Source organism: Schistocerca americana, chromosome 4 (assembly GCF_021461395.2).
Source record: "Schistocerca americana isolate TAMUIC-IGC-003095 chromosome 4, iqSchAmer2.1, whole genome shotgun sequence".
Lineage (NCBI taxonomy): Eukaryota > Metazoa > Arthropoda > Insecta > Orthoptera > Acrididae > Schistocerca > Schistocerca americana.
The window spans coordinates 109,003,928-109,027,485 of record NC_060122.1 but is presented as its reverse complement, the minus strand read 5'-3'; the positions used below and the strand labels follow the sequence as shown (position 1 = coordinate 109,027,485).

At 38.4% G+C, this 23,558-nt stretch overlaps 1 protein-coding gene across 5 annotated transcripts in view; it reads right to left on the bottom strand.

The window, feature by feature from the left end:
• Window positions 1-23,558, bottom strand: part of LOC124612825 (kinesin-associated protein 3) — a 224,990-nt gene that overhangs the window by 56,500 nt on the left and 144,932 nt on the right. For all 5 annotated transcript variants that reach the window (XM_047141249.1, XM_047141251.1, XM_047141252.1 and 2 more), the window contains exons 13-14: window positions 15,124-15,222; window positions 11,151-11,236 (exon numbers count right to left, since the gene is read on the bottom strand). In XM_047141249.1, the coding sequence (XP_046997205.1) occupies window positions 11,151-11,236; window positions 15,124-15,222 (185 nt within the window). The remainder of the gene's footprint in view (window positions 1-11,150; window positions 11,237-15,123; window positions 15,223-23,558) is intronic.

The window sequence follows — 23,558 nt, the reverse complement described above, 5'->3', positions numbered from 1 at the left end:
CTACCACAATGCAATGTATCTCAAGGTAAATTCAGAGTAAGTGAAACCTAAAAAGACAAACACATTTATATTTACATTTATAAGCCATATTACAATATGTGGCAGATAGCGCTGATGATAATAATATCTCCCCCTCCCCCTCTCTGTTCCATTTGCACATGGTATGTGGGAAGATCAACTGTCCATTTGTGATCCATATTTTTGTCTCCAAAGCTAAATACCTGATGGCTGCTAATATACATTTCAATTTTCTTCATGCCACTCTTGCTAAGAAAAATATTTTTCAACCTACCTTCACATCCCCTGTAATACATGTAGTATGTTTTTGTTGTTGACTTCAGTCCTGAGACTGGTTTGAAGTAGCTCTCCATGCTCCTCTATCTTGTGCAAGCTTCTTCATCTCCGAGTACCTAATGCAGCCTACATCCTTCTGAATCTGCTTAGTGTATTCATCTCTTGGTCTCCCTCTATGATTTTTACCCTCCACCCTGCCTTCCAGTACTAAATTGATGATCCCTTGATGCCTCAGAACATGTCCTACCAATCGATCCCTTCTTCTAGTCAAGTTGTGCCACAAACTCCTCTTCTCCCAATTCTATCCAACACTTCCTAATTAGTTACATGATCTACCTATCTAATCTTCAGCATTCTTCTGTAGCACCACATTTTGAAAGCTTCTCTTCTTGTCTAAACTATTTAACGTCCATGTTTCACTTCCATACATGGCTACACTCCATACAAATAGTTTCAGAAACGACTTCCTGGCACTTAAATCAATACTCAATGTTAACAAATTTCTCGTCTTCAGAAACGCTTTCCTTGCCATTGCCAATCTACATTTTATATCCTCTCTACTTCGACCATCATCAGTTATTTTGCTCCCCAAATAGCAAAACTCCTTTACTACTTTAAGTGTCTCATTTCCTAATCTAATTCCCTCTGCCTCAGCCGACTTAATTCAACTACATTCCATTATCCTCATTTTGCTTTTGTTGATGTTCATCTTATACCCTCCTTTCAAGACACTGTCCATTCCATTCAACTGCTCTTCCAAGTCCTTTGCTGTCTCTGACAGAATTACAATGTCATCGGCGAAACTCGAAGTTTTTATTTCTTCTCCATGGATTTTAATACCTACTCTGAACTTTTCTTTTGTTTCCTTTACTGCCTGCTCAATATACAGATTGAATAGCACCGGGGAGAGGCTACAACCCTGTCTCACTCCCTTCCCTACCACTGCTTCCCTTTCATGTCCCTCGACTCTTATAACTGCCATCTGCTTTCTGTACAGATTGTAACTAGCCTTTCGCTCCCTGTATTTTACCCCTGACACCTTCAGAATTTGAAAGAGAGTATTCCAGTCAACATTGTCAAAAGCATTCTCTAAGTCTGCAAATGCTAGAAATGTAGGTTTGCCTTTCCTTAACCTTTCTTCTAAGATAAGTCGTAGGGTCAATATTGCCTCACGTGTTCCAACATTTCTACGGAATCCAAATTGATCTTCCCCAAGGTCGGCTTCTACCAGTTTTTCCATTCTTCTGTAAAGAATTTGCGTTAGTATTTTGCAGCCATGACTTATTAAACTGATAGTTCGGTAATTTTCACATCTCTCAACACCTGCTTTCTTTGGGATTGGAATTATTATATTGTTCTTGAAGTCTGAGGGTATTTCACCTGTCTCATACATCGTGCTCACCAGATGGTAGAGTTTTGTCAGAACTGGCTCTCCCAAGGCCATCAGTAGTTCTAATGGAATGTTGTCTACTCCCGGGGCCTTGTTTCGACTTAGGTCTTCCAGTGCTCTGTCGAATTCTTCACGCAGTATCGTATCTCCCATTTCATCTTCATCTACATCCTCTTCCATTTCTATAATATTGTCCTCAAGAACATAGCCCCTGTATAGATCCTCTATATACTCCTTCCACCTTTCTGCTTTCCCTTCTTTGCTTAGAACAGGGTTTCCGTCTGAGCTCTTGATATTCATGCAAGTGGTTCTCTTTTCTCCAAAGGTCTCTTTAATTTCCCTGTAGGCAGTATCTATCTTACCCCTCATGAGATAAGCCTCTACACCCTTACATTTGTCCTCTAGCCATCCCTGCTTAGCCATTTTGCACTTCCTGTCGATCTCATGTTTGAGACGTTTGTATTCCTTTTTGTCTGCTTCGTTTACTGCATTTTTGTATTTTCTCCTTCCATCAAATAAATTCAGTATCTCTTTCTTTTATTACCCATGGATTTCTACTAGCCCTCGTCTTTTTACCTATTTGATCCTCTGCTGCCTTCACTATTTCATCCCTCAAAGCTACCCATTCTTCTTCTACTGTATTTCTTTCCCCCATTCCTGTCAATTGTTCCTTTATGCTCTTCCTGAAACTCTGTACAACCTTTGGTTCTTTCAGTTTATCCAGGTCCCATCTCCTTAAATTCCCACCTTTTTGCGGTTTCTTCAGTTTTAATCTGCAGTTCATAACCAATACATTGTGGTCAGAGTCCACATCTGCCCCTGGAAATGTCTTACAATTTAAAACCTGGTTCCTAAATCTCTGTCTTACCATTACATAATTTACCTGAAACCTTCTAGTATCTCCAGGGTTCTTCCATGTATACACCTTCTTTCATGATTCTTGAACCAAGTGTTAGCTATGATTATGTTATGCTCTGTGCAAAATTCTACCAGGCGGCTTCCTCTTTCATTTCTTAGCCCCAATCCATATTCACCTACTATGTTTCCTTCTCTTCCTTTTCCTACTGTCGAATTCCAGTCACCCATGACTATTAAATTTTCATCTCCCTTCACTACCTGAATAATTTCTTTTATCTCATCATACATTTCATCAATTTCTTCATCATCTGCAGAGCTAGTTGGCATATAAACTTGTACTACTGTAGTAGGCGTGGGCTTCGTGTCTATCTTGGCCACAATAATGCGTTCACTATGCTGTTTGTAGTAGCTTACCTGCACTCCTATTTTCCTATTCATTATTAAAGCTACTCCTGCATTACCCCTATTTGATTTTGTATTTATAACCCTGTATTCATCTGACCAAAAGTCTTGTTCCTCCTGCCACTGAACTTCACTAATTCCCACTATATCTAACTTTAACCTATCCATTTCCCTTTTTAAATTTTCTAACCTACCTGCCCGATTAAGGGATCTGACATTCCACGCTCCGATCTGTACAACGCCAGTTTTCTTTCTCCTGATAATGACGTCCTCTTGAGTAGTCCCCGCCCGGAGATCCGAATGGGGGACTATTTTACCTCCGGAATATTTTACCCAAGAGGACGCCATCATTATTCAATCATACAGTAATGCTGCATGCCCTTGGGAAAAATGACGGCTGTAGTTTCCCCTTGCTTTCAGCCGTTCGCAGTACCAGCACAGCAAGGCCGTTTTGGTTAGTGTTACAAGGCCAAATCAGTCAATCATCCAGACTGTTGCCCCTGCAACTACTGAAAAGGCTGCTGCCCCTCTTCAGGAACCACATGTTTGTCTGGCCTCTCAACAGATACCCCTCCGCTGTAGTTGCACCTACGGTACGGCTATCTGTATCGTTGAGGCACGCAAGCCTCCCCACCAACGGCAAGGTCGATGGTTCATGAACATGGTTCATGTAGTAACTCATAATATATTGTCTTACGGTTGCTGATTCCCTCTTCTACCTGTATCTACATCTGCATCTATACTCTGCAAACCACCATGAAGTGCATGGCAGAGGGCTTGTCCCATTGTAACAGTTGTTACGGTTTCTGCCTGTCCCATTCACTTATGGAGCATGGGAAGAATGATTGTTTGAATACCTTGTGAGTACAGTAATTATTCTAATCATATTCTCAAGATCCCTATGTGTGCAATAGGTAGGGGACTCTAGCATATTACCAGAATCATCATTTGAAACCATTACTTACAACTTTGTTAATAGACTTTTTCAGGATAATTTACATCTACCTACAAGAGTATTCCAGTTCATTTTCTTCAGGATCTCTATAACAGTCTCCCAAAGGTCAAAAACAAACCTATGACCATTCATGCTGCCCTTCTCTGTACACGTTCAAAATCCCCTGTTAGTCCTATCTGGCACTGGTCCCACACACTTGAGCAATATTCTAGAACCGGTCACACAAGTCAATTTTAAGCAATCTCCTTTGTAGACTGACTGCGGTTCCCTAGTATTATACCAATACACCAAAGTCTGCCACCTGCTTTACCCATGACTGAGCCTATGTGATCATTCCATTTCATATCTCTACCAAGTGTTACACCCAAGCGTTTGTACAAGTTGGCCAATTCCAACAGTGATTCACTGATATTATAGTCACAGGAGAGTACCTTTTTTTCATTTTGTGAAGTGCACAATTTTACATTTCTGAACATTTAAAGCACATTGCCATCTTTGCACCACTTTGAAATCTTATAAGATCTGACCCTGAAAATTTCTGCAGCTTCTTTCAGATAGAACTTCATAACAGATAAGTGTATCATCTGCACAAAGTCTGAGATTACTATTAATATTTTCTGCAAAGTCATTAATATACAACATGAACAGCAAGGGTCCCAACACACTTCCCTGGGGCACACCTGGAATTACCACTCCATCTGATGATGACTCTCCAGCCAAGATAAGTGCTGTGTACTCCTTATCAAAAAGTCCTCAATCCAGTCACAAGTTTCACTTGATACCCCATATGATCGTACTTTTGACAGTTATTGTAGGTGTGGTACCGAGTCAAATGCCTTCTATATACCAAGAAATACTGCATCTACCCGGTTGGTTTGATCCAAATCCTTCAGTATGTCATGTGAAGAAAAGTGAGAATTGGGTTTCACATGAACGATGTTTTCAGAATTCATGCTGGTTAGTACTGAGGAGGTCAATCTGTTTAACATACATCATATGTTTGAACTCAGAATATGTTCTAAGATTCTACAACAAATCAATGTCAAGGATATTGGACAGTAGTTTAGCGGATCACTTCTACTACCCGTCTTGTAGATGGGTGTGACTTGTGCTTTTTTCCAAGCACTGGCCATGGTTACTCATTCAAGGGATCTACGACAGGTTATAGATAGAAGAGGGGCTAACACAGCCACAAATTCAGCACAGAATCTGACAGAGATTCCATTGGGCCATGGAGCTTTGTTCAGTTTTAATGATTTCAGCTGTTTCTCTACACCACTGACACGTATACTTATTTCATTCATCTTTTCAGTGGTACAAGTATTAAATTGGGGCAGTTCTCCCAGGTTTTTTCTTTATAAAGGAACATTTGAAAACATAGTGAAGCTTTTGCTTTGTTACCCTCGGTTTCACCCCTGTCTCATTCACTAAGGACTGGACACTAACTTTGGTGCCAGTAACAGACTTTACATACAACCAGAATTTCTTTAGGTTTGTGAAACATCATTTCACAATATTCTGCTATGGTAGTCACCGAAGGCATCACACATTGCTCTCTTCACAGCCAAATGTGTTTTATTCGGCATCTCTCTATCTAAAGTCCTATGCTTTGTTTTACATCTATGTACCTGGGACACGATGTGGGAACCAGACTAGTATACACCTCAGTCGATGTGGAAAACTGCTAAAAACCACATTGAGGCTGGCCAGCGCACCAGCCCACATAGTCAATCAGTGAGGTAGATTCAACCCGGCACCGGCATGCCTCCCTGTGTCCCAGAAGTAAGTGCTTTAATGTGCTCAGATATCCAGGTGGATAAGAACAATATCTATATCTTTTTCAAGTAGTGAGTAGTTCATTATACTGCTTAGCTTCAAACCATGAATGATACGGAGAAACTGCAGGGCATTAAATACATGTAATGCAGAAAATACTTCAAAAATGAGGTATTTCATTAGCCAAATTACGCAATTATTCATGATTGCAACATTTTAATTTTGTAACACGGGGTGGCTGAAAGGAAATATATGGTTTTGAAATACACATAACAGAAGGTAATGTACCACATACAAAAAATGAAGGTATGTCAGTGCAGTCAAAAATAGGATAATAACAGTTATGTATGGAAGATATTGTGTACCCTCAGACTTCAAGAAGAATATAATAATTCCAATCACAAAGAAAGCAGGTGTTGACAGATGTGAAAATTACCGAACTATCAGTTTAATAAGTCACAGCTGCAAAATACTAACACGAATTCTTTACAGACGGATGGAAAAACTAGTAGAAGCCAACCTCGGGGAAGATCAGTTTGGATTCCGTAGAAACACTGGAACACGTGAGGCAATACTGACCTTACGACTTATCTTAGAAGAAAGATTAAGGAAAGGCAAACCTACGTTTCTAGCATTTGTAGACTTAGAGAAAGCTTTTGACAATGTTGACTGGAATACTCTCTTTCAAATTCTAAAGGTGGCAGGGGTAAAATACAGGGAGCGAAAGGCTATTTACAATTTGTACAGAAACCAGATGGCAGTTATAAGAGTCGAGGGACATGAAAGGGAAGCAGTGGTTGGGAAGGGAGTAAGACAGGGTTGTAGCCTGTCCCCGATGTTGTTCAATCTGTATATTGAGCAAGCAGTAAAGGAAACAAAAGAAAAATTCGGAGTGGGTATTAAAATTCATGGAGAAGAAATAAAAACTTTGAGGTTCGCCGATGACATTGTAATTCTGTCAGAGACAGCAAAGGACTTGGAAGAGCAGTTGAATGGAATGGACAGTGTCTTGAAAGGAGGATATAAGATGAACATCAACAAAAGCAAAACAAGGATAGTGGAATGTAGTCTAATTAAGTCGGGTGATGCTGAGGGAATTAGATTAGGAAATGAGGCACTTAAAGTAGTAAAGGAGTTTTGCTATTTGGGGAGCAAAATAACTGATGATGGTCGAAGTAGAGAGGATATAAAATGTAGGCTGGCAATGGCGAGGAAAGCGTTTCTGAAGAAGAGAAATTTGTTAACATCCAGTATTGATTTAAGTGTCAGGAAGTCATTTCTGAAAGTATTCGTATGGAGTGTAGCCATGTATGGAAGTGAAACATGGACGATAAATAGTTTGGACAAGAAGAGAATAGAAGCTTTCGAAATGTGGTGCTACAGAAGAATGCTGAAGATTAGATGGGTAGATCACATAACTAATGAGGAAGTATTGAATAGGATTGGGGAGAAGAGAAGTTTGTGGCACAACTTGACCAGAAGAAGGGATCGGTTGGTAGGACATGTTCTGAGGCATCAAGGGATCACCAATTTAGTATTGGAGGGCAGCGTGGAGGGTAAAAATCGTAGGGGGAGACCAAGAGATGAATACACTAAGCAGATTCAGAAGGATGTAGGTTGCAGTAAGTACTGGGAGATGAAAAAGCTTGCACAGGATAGAGTAGCATGGAGAGCTGCATCAAACCAGTTTCAGGACTGAAGACCACAACAACAACATGGAAGATATTATCTGGAAGATGTCATCTGTCACTCTGAACACACATCTGGAAATGATACACAGTATTGTCCAAAGCACTCTCTAATGTCTGTATTGTCATAGCCACAATTTCTTGGTAAATGACAAATTTTAAGTCCTTGACTCTATGTAGTTTTGCTGCATACACTCTGGCTTTCTGTCATCACCATAGGAAAAAGTCATACACTGATAAACCACGGCATGCATGGAGGAAAGGCAATAGTGCCAAATCAGGAGTTTCTGCATTTGACAAATATTCACTTGAACAAGGCCATTGACAGCCTTGTTGTTGCAGCATCTCATTGAAACCATATTTCCACAGGAACTCCATGCGCTTTTAGTCCATGCTGGATGAAGCCACTTGGTATTGCTATACAGCATTTAATAAATGCCATCATTGTAACCCTCTTTCGACTACCACATATTAATGATTCCGACCCGTGTGACAGCACTGCAACATTGTGAACTTTGGGGCATATTTCTTTATTTTTGACATCTAGCATTTGGTTTGAGATGGTTTCAGTCATAAAACACAGAGAGATGTTCCAAGGATGTTATCAGTGCAGCTTCCAATTCTTCAAATGTATGCTATGAGGCTGCTGCTGCCACATTGTTAGCATACGTGAAATGTCAGACTCCATGCACTTATTGTTAACATGTTCATGTTCATCACTGTGTAACCCATATCTCAGTAACTGGGAAGCTTCCGTGGGGGCTGCATCACCCACATATGTGTGACACTCTTCTTGTTCAAGTTAACAGGACTTGCAGTTGGAATTTTCAAAGGAATTTATTGAAATAAGCACTGAAATATAATTACAGAATTTAAAACCTAAACATACAAACAATATACGCATAATACTATACATTGGACAACCATGGTCTATCTGTAGTGACTAAACAAAATGTCCTCAGTCCCGAGTTTGAGCACCACCAGCGCTTAAATTTTGAATAAACATTATCACCAATGACAGCCACAGACTTCCAGAATAAGTAGTCATCCTGAATCTGCCAATGACCTTGTTAAAGAGGGCGGAGGAGTGGAGAAAGATTCAGGGAACTCTCTTGCCCTTGCAGTGGAAAACCACCCCTGAAGGCAGAAGAATCAGCAATGATCTACAGCATGAAAATGCAGAAGGCAATCACCACACTGAAGACACACAATGTGTATCCACAGGACATGTGGCCTGTAACTGACATAGTGTCACAATGATCTCTCCATTGGCAAAAAAATTCCAGACCAGTCCCCCATTTGGATCTCTGGGAGGGGACTGATAAGGGGGAGGTGACCATGAGAAAAAGATTCAATAACCAATAAAAGGATAACATTCTATGAGTCGGGGCATGGAATGTCAGAAGCTTGAGTACGGTAGGGATGCTAGAAAATTTAGAAAGGGAAATGCTAAGGCTCACCCTAGATACAGTGGGGGTCAGTGAAATAGAATGGAAAGAAGACAAAGATTTCTGGTCAAATGAGTATAGGATAATATCAACAGCAGCAGAAAATGATATAACGGGAGTACAATATATTATGAATAGGAAGGTAGGGTAGAGGGTGCTTTACTGTGGACAGTTCAGTGATTGGGCTGTTCTCATCAGAATCAACAGCAAACCAACACCAACAACAATAGTTCAGGTATACATGCCGATGTTAAAAGCCAAAGATAAAGAGACAGAGAAAGTATATGAGGATACTGAACAGATAATTCAGTATGTAAAGGGAGATGAAAATCTGATAGACACGGGAGACTGTAATGCAGTTGTATGGGAAGGAGTAGAAGAAAGGGTTAAGGAAGAATATAGGCTGTGGTACCAGGAATGAGAGAGCAGATAGACTAATTGAATTATGCCATAAATTTCAGCTAGTACTAGTGAATACTCTGCCCAATAATCACAAGAGGAGGTATACTTGGAAAAGGCCAGGGATGTGGGAAGATTGCAGGTAGATTACATCATGGTCAGGCAGAGATTCCAAAATCATATATTGGGCTTTAAGGCATATCCAGAAGCAGAATAGACTCAGATCACAATTTAGTAATGATGAATAGTAGGTTGAAATTTAAAAGACTAGTCAGGAAAAATCAGTGCATAAATAAGTGGGATACAGAATTACTAATGAATGAGGAGATACGCTTGAAGTTCTCTGAGGATACACATACTGCAATAAGGAATAGCTCAGTAGGCAGTTCGGTTGAAATTGAATGGACATCTCTAAAAAGGGTAATCGCAGAAGTTGGAAAGAAAAATTCAGGTACAAAGAAAGTAACTGTGAAGAAACCATGGACAACACAAGAAATACTTCAATTGATCGGTGAAAGGGACATACAAAAATACAAGTCACTTAACAATAAATAAATAGGAAGTGTACAGAAACTAAGGAGAAACAGCTGCAGGAAAAATGTAAAAAATTGAAAAAGAAATGATTTTCGGAAGGACTGGCTAAGCATATAGGAAAGTCAAAACAACCTTTGGTGAATTTAAAAGCAAGGGTGGTAACATTAAGAGAAATAGGAATGCCACTGTTACATGTAGAGGAGAGAGCAGATAGCTGGAAAGAGTACATTGAAAGCCTCTATGATGGAGAAGACTTGTCTGATAGGAGAAGAAACAGGAGTTTATGTAGAAGGTTCTCCACAGAATTGGCAAGGGAAGGAATATATGAAAAACATTGACAAGAACAAGGGACAGGACGTTGGGACATCAGTTAAGGACATTGGGACATCTGTTAAGACATCATAGAATAACTTCCAGCGTACCAGAGGGAGCTGTAGATGATAAAAACTGTAGAGAAAAATGGAGAGGTGTAAATTCAGCAAATAATTGAGGAAGTAGGTTGCAAGCACTACTTTGAGATGAAGACATTGGCACAGGAGAGGAATTTGTGGTAGGTCACATCAAACCAGTCAGAAGACTGATGACTTAAAAAAAATATTTATATGTTTTATTCATTCATATTTAGGATAACATATTACATTATACTATGTCACATGGATTTTGTAAAAACATGCTAAACACACTGGAACAATTGGTCATAGATTTTCTTACAGTTTTCTTCGCTTCTTGGCATTTGGCAGTTTGCATCTTCTTCTGGTAACATGGGGCGTACATCCTGCATATAGGCTTCCCTGCTGATTCTTATGGATCTCTAAATCTCTATTACTGTTGGGCATAGCATCATCCACGGACAACCTTTCAGTAGCGAGAGAGTTTCAAAATTTTCTTATTTGTATTTTTATATTTGTGGCCCTCTGGTACACAATGTGAGTGTTTACTGTACCTGTTCCCAAAAGCAAATGTAGTGTTAATTTCCCATACCACTTGATACTCATCCTTATTGATTGGCACCATCTGGGTGCTTCTGTCACTGCCAGATTTTCCACTATTACATACCGTTGTCTCGAAAGGTTTTGTGTTGGAGGATGATCGTGATGTGTACAATCTAAGCTTGATGTTATAACAGGTGTATGTTTTGTTGATAACATCCTAACGTTATGAACATTCTTCCATTTTACCACCACAATAGCATTGTCATCTTCAAATGCTATCATTTCACCTCTCGTCAATGGGTATGACATAATAAAATGTGGGAGGCCTCTACCTATCTTCTCTGCATAACTTTATGCTACCTACAACTTTACCTGAGTACATCATTTCAAGAAGCACATAAAAAGTATGGTTAAAAGCATGCAAAATTTTCCAAAGTACTCACATAATTACAAGTTAAATCAAAATAAACATACCGCTATTATATCCAAACACACACCACACACTTTCCGGATCTGTGTATTTTTATCATGCATCAAATCAATCAGATATGCTGGTGCCTCTGGAAATGTTTGTTAAGGGTATATTATGATTTTCAAAAGAGTAATATTTTGTAAATTAATAAACAAATATGACCAATGGTGAAGATAACAGAGATTTAATTCGAAACAATGTGGTAAGCACCTCCGCACAGAGGGTCTTAAGCTGCTGGTGGAACCACAATCATACCTTAATCACACCTCTCCATTTCAGAACTTACTGGGAAATAAGTCCACAAAAATTTGCATTTCATTGGTGTAAGTTGACAAACTTCAAGCACACTACTGTGACATGGGTGAACTATGACTTGTGGTGTGGGATGGTGAGCCACTAAGATTTCTAATCCAGACAGTGTGCTGCAGCCTTTAATATGAAACAGCATTTGATGACAACAGCACTCTTAGGTGTAATTTACTTGATTACAATCTCCTCACATGCATTGACACTCTCTCAATGAAGCTATGAAAAATTTCTTTAGGGCTCAGCACCATAAAAATGGAGATTTTTCTTACCACAGTTAATCATAACGCAACAACTACCAATAACTGCAGTATTTTTGCAACATATAACAGCAAGGAAAGCATTTCTGAAGAAGAGAAATTTGTTAACATCGAGTATAGATTTAAGTGTCAAGAAGTCGCTTCTGAAAGTATTTGTATGGAGTGTAGCCATGTATGGAAGTGAAACATGGACGATAAATAGTTTGGACAAGAAGAGAATAGAAGACTTTGAAATGTGGTGCTACAGAAGAATGCTGAAGATTAGATGGGTAGATCACATAACTAATGAGGAAGTATTGAATAGGATTGGGGAGGAGTTTGTGGCACAACTTGACAAGAAGAAGGGATCAGTTGGTAGCACATGTTCTGAGGCATCAAGGGATCACCAATTTAATATTGGAGGGCAGCGAGGAGGGTAAAAATCGTAGAGGGAGACCAAGAGATGAATACACTAAACAGATTCAGAAGGATGTAGGCTGCAGTAGGTACTGGGAGATGAAGAAGCTTGCACAGGATAGAGTAGCATGGAGAGCTGCATCAAACCAGTCTCAGGACTGAAGACCACAACAACAACAACAACAACAACAACAGCAGCAACTTAGGTAACAGTAAATTAGGTCTCTCCTAACTGGACTGTGATTTGTTGCTGATCATTTCCATAGTTTTCTCCACTGTATGTGAGAGCAAACGAATAACCTGTGAAGCATTGTCAGGCAAAAATGAGATGGACTGAAGGGAACATACAAAACTATGCACAAAGTGGCAGAAAAAAGAGAATTTCAGACTGTACCACACCAATAGTACAAGAAAGACCAAAATGTTACAATACTAAAAGACAGGCCACAAAAAACACTCAACTGTGTATTTTTGATGGATGGCATTCTGCAGCTGCCTTATACACTGTCCAGTCGTATTAATGTGACCACCTGTCAAAAGCCTGAAAAATCACATTTTGCATTGCACAGTGCTGTGAGACATGCAGGAAGAGAGCCATTGATATTCTGGCAGATACTGACAGGGATGAGGAGCCATGCCGATTCCAGTGCCATGGCCAGCTGCACTCAGTTTCTCAGCTGAGGATCCATTGCACAAACAGCTCATTCACAATGGTCCCACAGATTGTCAATTTGGTTTAAATCCAAGGAGTTCAGTGACCACAAGAGTATGGTAAACTCATCTTAGTGTTCTTCAAACCACACACGTATGCTGCTAACTATGTGACACATTGCACTGTGCAGCTGGTAGATGCCATTGTACAAAAGAAAAACAAATTGCATGTTGGGGTGGACATAGTCCTCAAATACACAGCATACTTTTGTTGATCCATTGTGTCTTACAGAATGATAAGCGATTGCCACACAACAGTCCCTCCTCCGCCCTAGACACTTCTGCCAATTGTTACTGGGTGTTTGCTTTCAGATATTTCATGCTGTACACACCAACAGTCATCTTCCCAATGAAGCATAAAATGTGATTCATCTGAAAAAAAAACCACCTGTCGCCACTCAGTGCATGACCGCTTGCATTTGTTGGCGATGAATAGTATTCAGCATGTTTGCGCGAATCAGGCACCTCCTGTGGATGCCCATGTGCGGCCACATTCACTGAATGTTCATTTAGGAGGTAGTTTTGGTAGCCCCTTGGTTCATCTGGGTGGTCAGTTTCTCAACAATTGCAAATATATTCACCTGCACACATCTCTGCAGCCATTGTTCACATCAGTCATCTATGGCCCATAGTGACCCACAGTTGTCTCAGTGCTAATTATGGGAAGCACTATTTTGCCATCCATGGTATACAATGACCACAGTTTCATGTGAACAGTTTACCATTTAGCGGTTTCGGAGACGCTTCCACCCTTGGCTTGAAAGCCAATGATCACTTGGCTCGAAAGCCAATGATCGTGTCCTCTTTGCACATCATGTAAATCAATCCATTTCTGCATTATGAGATTTACGGCACTGTTTTTCCTCTTGTCCCCAACACACTTAATATGCTCTCCTTTGTTATTGCTCCCACCTGCCGTCTGTAAGTGGTTACTGCATGTTGACATTCAATGTAGGTGGTGGTGACATTAATGTGACTGGACGATGTATTTGCAAATGTCATTAAAAAATAAACAAAGAACAACATTTTTGAGCTGTGCGCAAATTTACTATTAATCAAGAAGAGTTTGATGAGGTAATCCAAAACATTGGTTGGGTAAAGAAGAATTTCTTAACAGCTGAAACATGTTGCTTCACAAATGGTATTTATCAAATACTCAATTGACACATGGGAAACAGTGTGACAAAGAAATGAATACACATCATGGCATCCTGGATTTTCCATTGTTTCATTTTTATCATGGAATTAGTGATAGTGCAATGTATTTGAAGAAGACAGTTATATAAGGTGCAATAAGACATAACATTAAAAAAAAATCTCATCAACATCATTTGGTTGCAGATGACAAGCTGCCTGTAGTAATTAACACACAACTGATCCAGAAAATTCATGCACACCAAATGTAAAGGTATTTACAAAAAGAAACAATCTGTTGTTTGAGCTAAAAATGCACATAATTTTATAATCATTTAACAAAAATGTCCACATTGCAGAATAAATAGAAATGAAAACCCACTGATGATGGCACAGTGGTCGCGAAACATGTTTGGGCAGTGAGAAAAACAGTGTTTTGTATAACTGGCGGACTTCACATCCAGCAATTTTAACTGCAAACGCGGCCAATACAAGGAGCTGCAAATCAAAATGATGGATATAACATACTTCCTAGCATGTTTTAAAACCAGACAATGATACACTAAGAAGGGGAGTCAGAAAAAATGAAGTAGTGTACAGGTCACCTCCGAAAAGAAAGAAGACATATAGTATCAGGCAATGGAGATGGAACAAAAGCTCTGGTATTCTAAAAGCCTCTCATTCTTTGTTCCTCTGCTCTTAGTCACTGAACTTTCCAGCCATATCTCTCAGCTTTTGAAAGGTAATACTTTCACCTAAAACAAAATCACTCAATTTCTGCCCTTATGTGTCAATAATATGACTGTTTGCTGGCCAAATTTCATAGATAATAAGATTTGTTTTCACTGGTACAGATTTTCTGTCATACAAGGCATACATATATCAATTAATTATAATATCTAAGCGATATCTTGAACCAGATGGGAATGAATTATGCGCATATGCTTACACATACATATGTACACACAAATGGTAAGATCTTTTGGTCACTTCTCATTCTGCATAGGATTGTTAAAGCTTCTAGACAAATTGTGTTATTGAAACTTAAATACAAAGTCAGATACAAATACTAATAATTGTGTTGCATGATACAATTTAGACTACATTATGTCATTTTTTCTACTTACTGAAATAATCATGTTTCGTATTCAAGTTTTTAAAAGGATACCAGTTTCTTTAATGAGATAGTCACGAGTAGCAATATGACGTAAAATTTGGTAGAAAACATAAATAATCTGCAGCACCATCTCATCATCTTCTTGTTTAGCTGGAATCAAACAATAGCACTGATACTGTAATATTTTGTACGCAAATATGAGACAACAAATAATTCTCAAAAACTGTTAGCAGTCATAGATGAAGTTGTTAGATCTTTAAACTGGGAAAACAGAGAAGTAATACATGTTAATGGAACATCTCTGAACCCCCTTCATTTTGTTAATGACATTGTACTGTTTGTCCATAGATGAGTTAAACTTGAATAATAAAAGAAGAACTGAATGGACCAAGTCTTGAAACAGCAGAGTATCAATTACAATAAGCAGGCCCTAGTAGCAGGAGAAAACAATTGTGTGTGTGTGTGTGTGTGTGTGTGTGTGTGTGTGTGTGTGTGTGTGTTTTTTTTTTTTTTTTTTTTTTTTATCTATTTCTGAGGAAGGACTGTGTCCTAAAGTGTAAATATTTCTATTATGCTTTCCATTGTGCCTGTCTGTAACTCAAAACTTCTTCTATGTGGTAAGTAGCAATCTATCCTTTCAATATTGTTTATATTTCATCCTGGTTCTCCATTGTTTGACAATACAACTAAAATGATATACAATCAACATATCAAAAAGAATCTACAAATTAACACAAAGTAATGGGTTTTGGTACTGTCTACAGCTGAAGGACACAAACAGAGAGACATCTAAAGAAACAGAAGAGTAAAAAAAGGCTTCAAGCGCTTCTGATGAACTAGATAGTATTTTCCAAATGAGCTTCCTGATATGTCTGAAACTCAGAGCTTACAATCAATTCTTATGACCAGTTTTCAGATACAGCCACAAGATATCAACTAAACTAAATACCATTCAGAATTTGCTTAGTGTTTTCAGTGAGTGATAGAAACACTACGAGGGATATGAAAGCAAAATGTTTAGATGATCTGTGCTGCAGATGTACAATGATTCCTGCATCCTAGTGGCTGAAGATGGAGCCTTGTGGCTTCAAAATCAATAGTATTTAAAGTTGAAAATAAACATAAAGAAGGGTACATGTGCATGGACATCTACAAAGGTAAATTGATGGTAGACTTCTCCATGATGTTTGGCTATTCAGTTTTATAAAATATTCTTATTGCATGCTTTTTTCAACTTAGCAGCAAAGCCCAGGAGATTAGCCATAGAACACAAACTTGGTGCAAGTTTGCAAAGTATGCTAAAAACATTGCCGGTCCACACAATGAGAGATTTCTGACTGCACAGCAGGTAGAACTGATCTTTTGGTTAACTTACAAACATTTGGTGAGAATTCGGTTTATTATCCATCTGGATTTACATCTCATACATACTCCACAAGTCATCATGTGGTGTATGTTGGAGGGTATCTTGTACCACTGCTAGTCATTTCCTTTCCTGTTCCACTTACTAATAGAGTGAGGGGAAAACGACTATCTACAGGCTTCCATACGAGCTGTACTTTCTCTTATCTTGTCTTCACGGCCCTTCCACAAAATGTACATTGATGGCAGTAAAATCGTTTTGCAGTCAGCTTCAAATGCTGATTCTCTAAATTTTCTCAATAGTGTTCTGTGAACAGAATGTAGTTTTCCCTCTAAGGATTCCCATTTGAGTTCATGAAACACACCTATAACACTCATGTGATGGTCAAATCTACTAGTAACAAACCTAGCAGCACGCTCCTGAATTGCTTCAATGTCGTTCTTTAATTCTTTCTGGTGGGGATCCCAAATACTCTAATAGCACTCAAGAATAGTTTGCAGACGTGTTCTATATGCCGTCTCCTTCAAAGTTAACTGTACTTTCCTAAAATTCTCCCAATGAACCAAAGTCAGCCATTTGCCTTCCCTACTACTGGCCTCATATGCTCATTCCATTTCATATTACTTTGTAATGTTTCAGCTAGATATCTCATCGACGTGAGTGGGTTGGGTTGATTTGGGGGGAGGAGACCAAACTGCGAGGTCATCGGTCTCATCGGATAGGATAGGATGGGGAAGGAAGTCGGCTGTGCCCTTTCAAAGGAACCATCCCGGAATTTGACTGTGACTGTGTCAAATAGCACACTACTAATGCAATATTCAAACGTTATTGGATTGTTTATCCTACTCATCTGCATTAACTTATGTTTATCTACATTTAGAATAAGCTGCCATTCATCACACCAACTAGGAATTTTGTCTAAGTCCCCTTGTATCCTTCTACAGTCACTTAACGATGACACATTCCCATACACCACAGCATAATCGACAAAACGCTGCAGATTGCTGTTCACACTGTCAATCAGATCATTTATGTATATAGAGAATAAGAGCAGTCCTATCTCACTTCCCTGTGGCACTCCAGATGATACCCTTGCCTCCGATGAACACTCACCATCAAGGACAACAAGCTGGGATATATTACCTGAGAAGTGTTACTTGGAACATATTCCATGTCCTCAGACCTTCATTAACAGTCTACAGGGGGTGTGGAGAAGGAGGGGGGATGGGGTGGCACCATGCTTTCTGGAAATATAGGAATATGGAACTGCCTGTTGCTTTACATCCATGGTTCGTAGTATTTCATTTGAGAAAAGAGAAAGCTAAGTTTTGCATAAGCAAAGCTTTTCATCTAAAGGAAATTTATTATATTCAAACTGAGAATGTGTTCAAGAATTCTGCAGCAAACAGATGCCCAAGAACTTCATACATCCAGTGTATGTCTACTTATCTCTCTGGTTCTGCTAACTATAAGTCATTTTTATTTTAAACATTTTTGGAAGATGACTGCAAAACAATTAAGTAATGTATAAAATGCATATTTGAACCATCAACTATTTTCATTTCAAACCCAAATTCTACCAGTTTTGGCCTTGGACATCTTCGTGGATGAAGGGTCAAAATGGATTAAGCCACCATATTGCATTAGTCATTACTTAAAATGTGTAGTGCATGCCATGAATGTTAATATATGAGACAGGACTTTAAAAGCAAACATCTGAATTCTAAATGTATACAGAGCAGTATACTCTGTATACATTTTAAGTAATTACTGATGCAATATGGTGGCTTAGATCATTTCATCCATGATCAAAAACGGTAGAATTCAGGTTTAAAATAAAAACAGCTAATGGTTCAAATATGCATTTTATACATAATTTTTATTTGTTTGGAACTGCATAATATCAATTTTGCAAGATTATGGCTTAAATTGTTGGCTGTGAATGAGTTTAAGCCTGTTCCATTTTTCTCCTACATGTGTCTGGAATGGCTGTGTTCCTGCCCTTTATTGATATACTTGCAAAATCAACAAACATTACAGTTTATCATGTGTCCTCCAATGTCCGAAGTACATCATTTATATACATCACTAGTCGGAGCATGCCAAGAATCGAACCGTGAGGCACATCATAATTAATATTTCCCTTCTCTGAATTTCATGTTATACCTATTTTCTGTTGTTAACATGTGATGCCTTTGATGCCAATGTAAGATCTTTAATGCCATAACACCTTAGTATCCCTAATATAATTATTTAATGTTTCTTCCAAAGTCAACATGGAAATGCTTTGTCACCATCACTTTTCAACTTTGTTGTGGAGCGTGTCATCAGCAAAATAAAATTATCACAACTTGGAACAAAGCATACTGGCATATGCAGTTCATATTGTAATTCTAAGAAAAAGGGCACAAGAAATCAATTAATTCACCACAATATTGTACAACAGCTTACTTGGAACAGGACTAGAAATGAATACAGGTAAAAACAAATATTTCATTGTCTCGTGGAAAACTAAAGCAAATCATACCTTCAAAACTGATGCAGATAAAATTGAAACACTAACTCAGTTCACTTACCTTGGAACCTTGCTAACTACAGACAACAATGTCAAAGAAGAAATAAACAGCAGAATACAAAAAGCCAATATACGTTACTTCCTAGGTGTAGCAAAAAGGAAATTTATTTCAACAAATTCAAACATTCACATATATAAAACTCTTATCATACTGTCCTGGCATACATTTGTGAGACATGAACATTAAAAAAATTAGAAGAAGCAAGATTAAGAATCTTTGAAAGGAAAATTTTGAGGATGATATCCGGCAGGATTCGAGATAATGGATAATATCAACAAACAAGGAAGTATATGATCTATATGGGGAAACAGACATTGTATCCAAAATTAAAACTGGGAGACTTTATTGGATTGGGCACACATTTCAAACTCCAAAAGAAAAAAAATCTATCAATTGCAGAACATCCTCACAGAAGAAGACCTCTTGGAAGGTCAAGGAAGGTCAAGGCTATGCTGTTTTGAAATCAGTAAGATATGAAAATCTTAGCTGCGATGAATTGGAAAATTAAATGCTAAAATAGAATTACCTAGCAAGGCATTGTGACATTAGCAGCAAAGAGCTTTCATAGCTTATTCTTTCTTTTTGTCTTTATCATCGCCTTGTCCCATTCACATAGGGTCGGCATTGCTCTTCTGGATCCATCTCCTCCATAGTTCGCTATCCATTGCCTCTTCCTTCTTCCAACCTTTCTCCCTTAGGTCCCCAGATATCTTATCCTTCCACCTCATCTTCGGTCTTCCTCTCCTTCTTGCTCCTTCAATCTTTGTATCTTCAACTCTGTTTCCGATATACTCTTCCCCTTTTCTCTGTAAGTGTCCGTACCACCTTAGTCTGCTCTCTTGTATCTTTTTCCCCATGGGTCCCACTTTCACAACTCCTCTAACAAATTCATTTCTAATCCTGGCCTTCCTTGTTGCCCCACACACCCACCTCAGCATCCTCATTTCCGTCATTTCCATCTTCCTTTACTGGGCTACTGTGATCATATATTGTCTTCTCAGTAGAAAAACCTTTTTGGGAGGCAAATTGAGCTGTTGTTAAAAGATTATTCTCAGAAAGAGGTTCCAGTATTCTGCTGGAAGCTAACTTCTCAAAAAGTTTTGAGAACATGGAAAGGAAGGAGAGCTGCTTGTAATCAGAGGTCAGTTATGCATCTCCACTTTTTTATGTATTGGTGTCACCACTGTGTAGGTAAGTCTTTCAAGGAATATGGCTTCATCTACAAGAAACTGTGGTCATGTGGTGTGTATAATGTCTGTTTTTGACAAAGGCTTTGTTGGCTGAAAGCTCACTTTACGACAGTCCTTTTGTTGTGCCTATCTATGACTCAGCTGCATGGCTATTTAGTGATTAGCAACTATCTTTTTCATAATACTGTTTCAGGCAATATTCCTTGACTCATTAACTGATAGCAAAGGTAATTCAAGGGTGACACTACAAAATCAGCATCAGATTTTAGTGCTTTGACTTGCATCATAACAGCCATAAGAGTTACTACTTTGTAGTGACCTAATGATTGCTGTGTTCTCTTTAATAGATTAACAGGCAATGATGTCTGTGGTGGAATGCGTGTTGCCTGTCTATGTAAGTATTGAATCTGTTTATGATAGGCAACTTTCTGTCACTGTGTTTTCAGCTATGGTTGGTTAGTTTCATGTTCCATGGATCATTTGTATAATAAATTGTTATGATGAGGAGCAAGTCATCTTACAATTGCATCATGTATAAATTTGTAAATATGGCTACTTGCTGAACATTTATAATTTTATTATTATTATTATTAAATATACAGACGCAATTTAGTAATTTCTACCCACCAACTCTTCTACATCTAAATCTACTGTCTGCGAACCATTGTGAAGTGCATGACAGAGGGTACACCCCACTGTACCAGTTGTTAGGGCTTTTCCCATTCCATCCACATATGAAACATGGAAAAAATGACTCCTTAAATGCCTCTGTGCATGCTGTAATTAATCTAATCTTATCCTTAAGGTTCCTATGGGAGCAAAATATAAAGGGTTGCAGTATATTCTTAGAGTCATCATTTAAAGTGGTTCTTGAAACTTTGTTACTAGATTTTCTGGAGACAGTTTTCATCTATCTTCATGAGTCTGCCAGTTCAGTTCTTTTGAAATCTCAGTGCCACTCTCCTGCAAGGCAAACAAATCTGTGACCACTCTGTGCACTTCTCTTTATATGCTCAGTAACCCGTGCTAGTCATATTTGGTTCAGATTACTCACATTTGATCATGATTCTAGGATGGGTCACACAAGTGATTTGTAAACTATCTCCTTTGTAGACTGATTGCATTTCCCTAGTATTCCACCAATAAAATGAAGTCTGCTACTTGCTTTGCCCATGACCGAACCTATGTGATCATTCCACTTCATGACCCTACTATGTATTTATATGAGTTTACAGATTCCAACTGTGACTCACTGATATTATATTCATAGGATACTATGTTTTTTCTTAATTCTGTGATATGCACAATTTTACATTTTTAACATTTAACACAAGCTGCCGATCATTGCACCACTTTTAAATCTTATCAAAGTCTGACTGAATAATTGTACAGATTCGTTCAGACAGTACTTCATTGCAGATATCCGCATCATATGGAAAAAGTCTGAGGTTACTATTAACGTTGCCCATAAGATCATTAATATACAACTCGAATAGCAAGTGCCCAACACACTTCCTGGGGTACAACTGAAGTTACTTCTACATCAGTTGGCAACTCTCCATGAGAGATAACATGCTGCATCCTTCCTATTAAGAAATCCTCAATCCTGTCACATATTTTGTCTCATACCCAATAGGAGGAGATCATTCTGTTTGAAATACCTCATTATGTTTGAGTTCAGAATATATTCTAGGATTCTACAACAGTGGATGTCAAGCATACTGGGTGGTAGCTTTGTGGATCACTTCTCACTTCTGCTACCCTTCTTGTACACAAGTGTGACTTGTGTTTTCCTTCTAGCTACCAGGCATAATTTTTTTAAGAGATCTATAACAGTTTATGATTAACAGAAGAGCTAAGTTAGCTGTTAATTGGGTATAAAATCTGATGGGGATTCTGCCAGGCCCTGGAACTTTGTTCAGTTTTAACAATTTTGGCTGTTTCTCGCTGCCACTAACATTAATATCTATTTCACTCATCTTTTCAGTGGTGCGAGAATTAAATTATGGCAGTACACTTTGCTTTGCTTTTCCTTTGTGAGTAACTGGACACTAAATCTGGTGCTGCTAACAGCCTTTAAATATGACAAGAATTTCTTTGGGTTTTGTGAAAGATCCTTCAATAGTATTCTCCTACAGTCATCACTGAAGGTTTCACTCACTACTGTCTTGACCACCAAATATGTTTCATTCAAAATCACTCTATCTGTAGCCCTATGCTTTGTTTTATACCTATTATGCAGAAGTTTCTTTATAGTGACTATAGACTATGGAAGATCCCTCCCATTATGAACTGTTCTACTGGGTACATATCTGTCCGGTACATGGTCAACTATTCTTTTAAACTTGAGCCATAGTTCCTCTACATGCTCCTAGCCTGAGCTAAAAGTTTCAAGATCCTCATTGAAATATGACACTAATGCTTCTCTGTCTGGCTTGCTGATCATATAATCTTTCTGCTTGTTTTAGTTGCCGTTTGTATTTTGGCATTGACTGTCGCTGTAACTGCCTCATGATCAATGATACCAGTTTCAATATGAGCTTTCTAAAAAAGATCAGGTCTGTTCACTGCCATTTACTCTTGTTTCAATCATAAGTGGGGTTCCATACTATCTGTTCTAGATAGTTTTCAGAACGAGCATTAAGTAATGCGTCACAGGATGTCTTGCCACACCCACCACTAACAAAACTATAATTATCCCAATCGACTGTTGGATGATTAAGAAACTTATGTACAAGTGAATTGAGGCATTCTCTCAAGTTTTTGGTTACATCAGGAGGGGAGTCTGCTGGTCAATAGAAGGACCCTATGTGAATCAGTAATTCCTATCCAACACCTTATAAACATTACAATAGGACAAGGACTACGGAATAGGAGGAGTTGCTTGGGAGAAATGTTTTTGGTTTGTTTTCAAATTTTACTTTGCTATCTGTCAGACATTTTATATCACCATGCAAGTTATAAAAAAATTTGGTTGCAGCTTTGTGCAGCCCTTCTTGTGCTACAGACAACCTTGATATGTAAAAATGAATGTCATTTTTCCTTCTGGTATTGTAATTATGTACATCATTGTTCCCTCTAAACTGCAGTGAGTGAATTATTTACAACAAACTTCATGAAAAAATGAAAGATCTTTCGATCTTCAATTGATGTGTTCTGACAGTAGTCAGAATGCCCAAGTCCTTAAACAGATGATCATGGGTGTGCACCACATATTACTCTTATAGCAGATTTTTTAGCAATGAAGACTTTCTTTCTTAAAGATGAGTTACCCCAGAACATTACTCCATATGCCATTACTGAATGAAAATATTCAAAACATGTCGACTTACTTATTTGTCTCGTCCCAAGATTTGC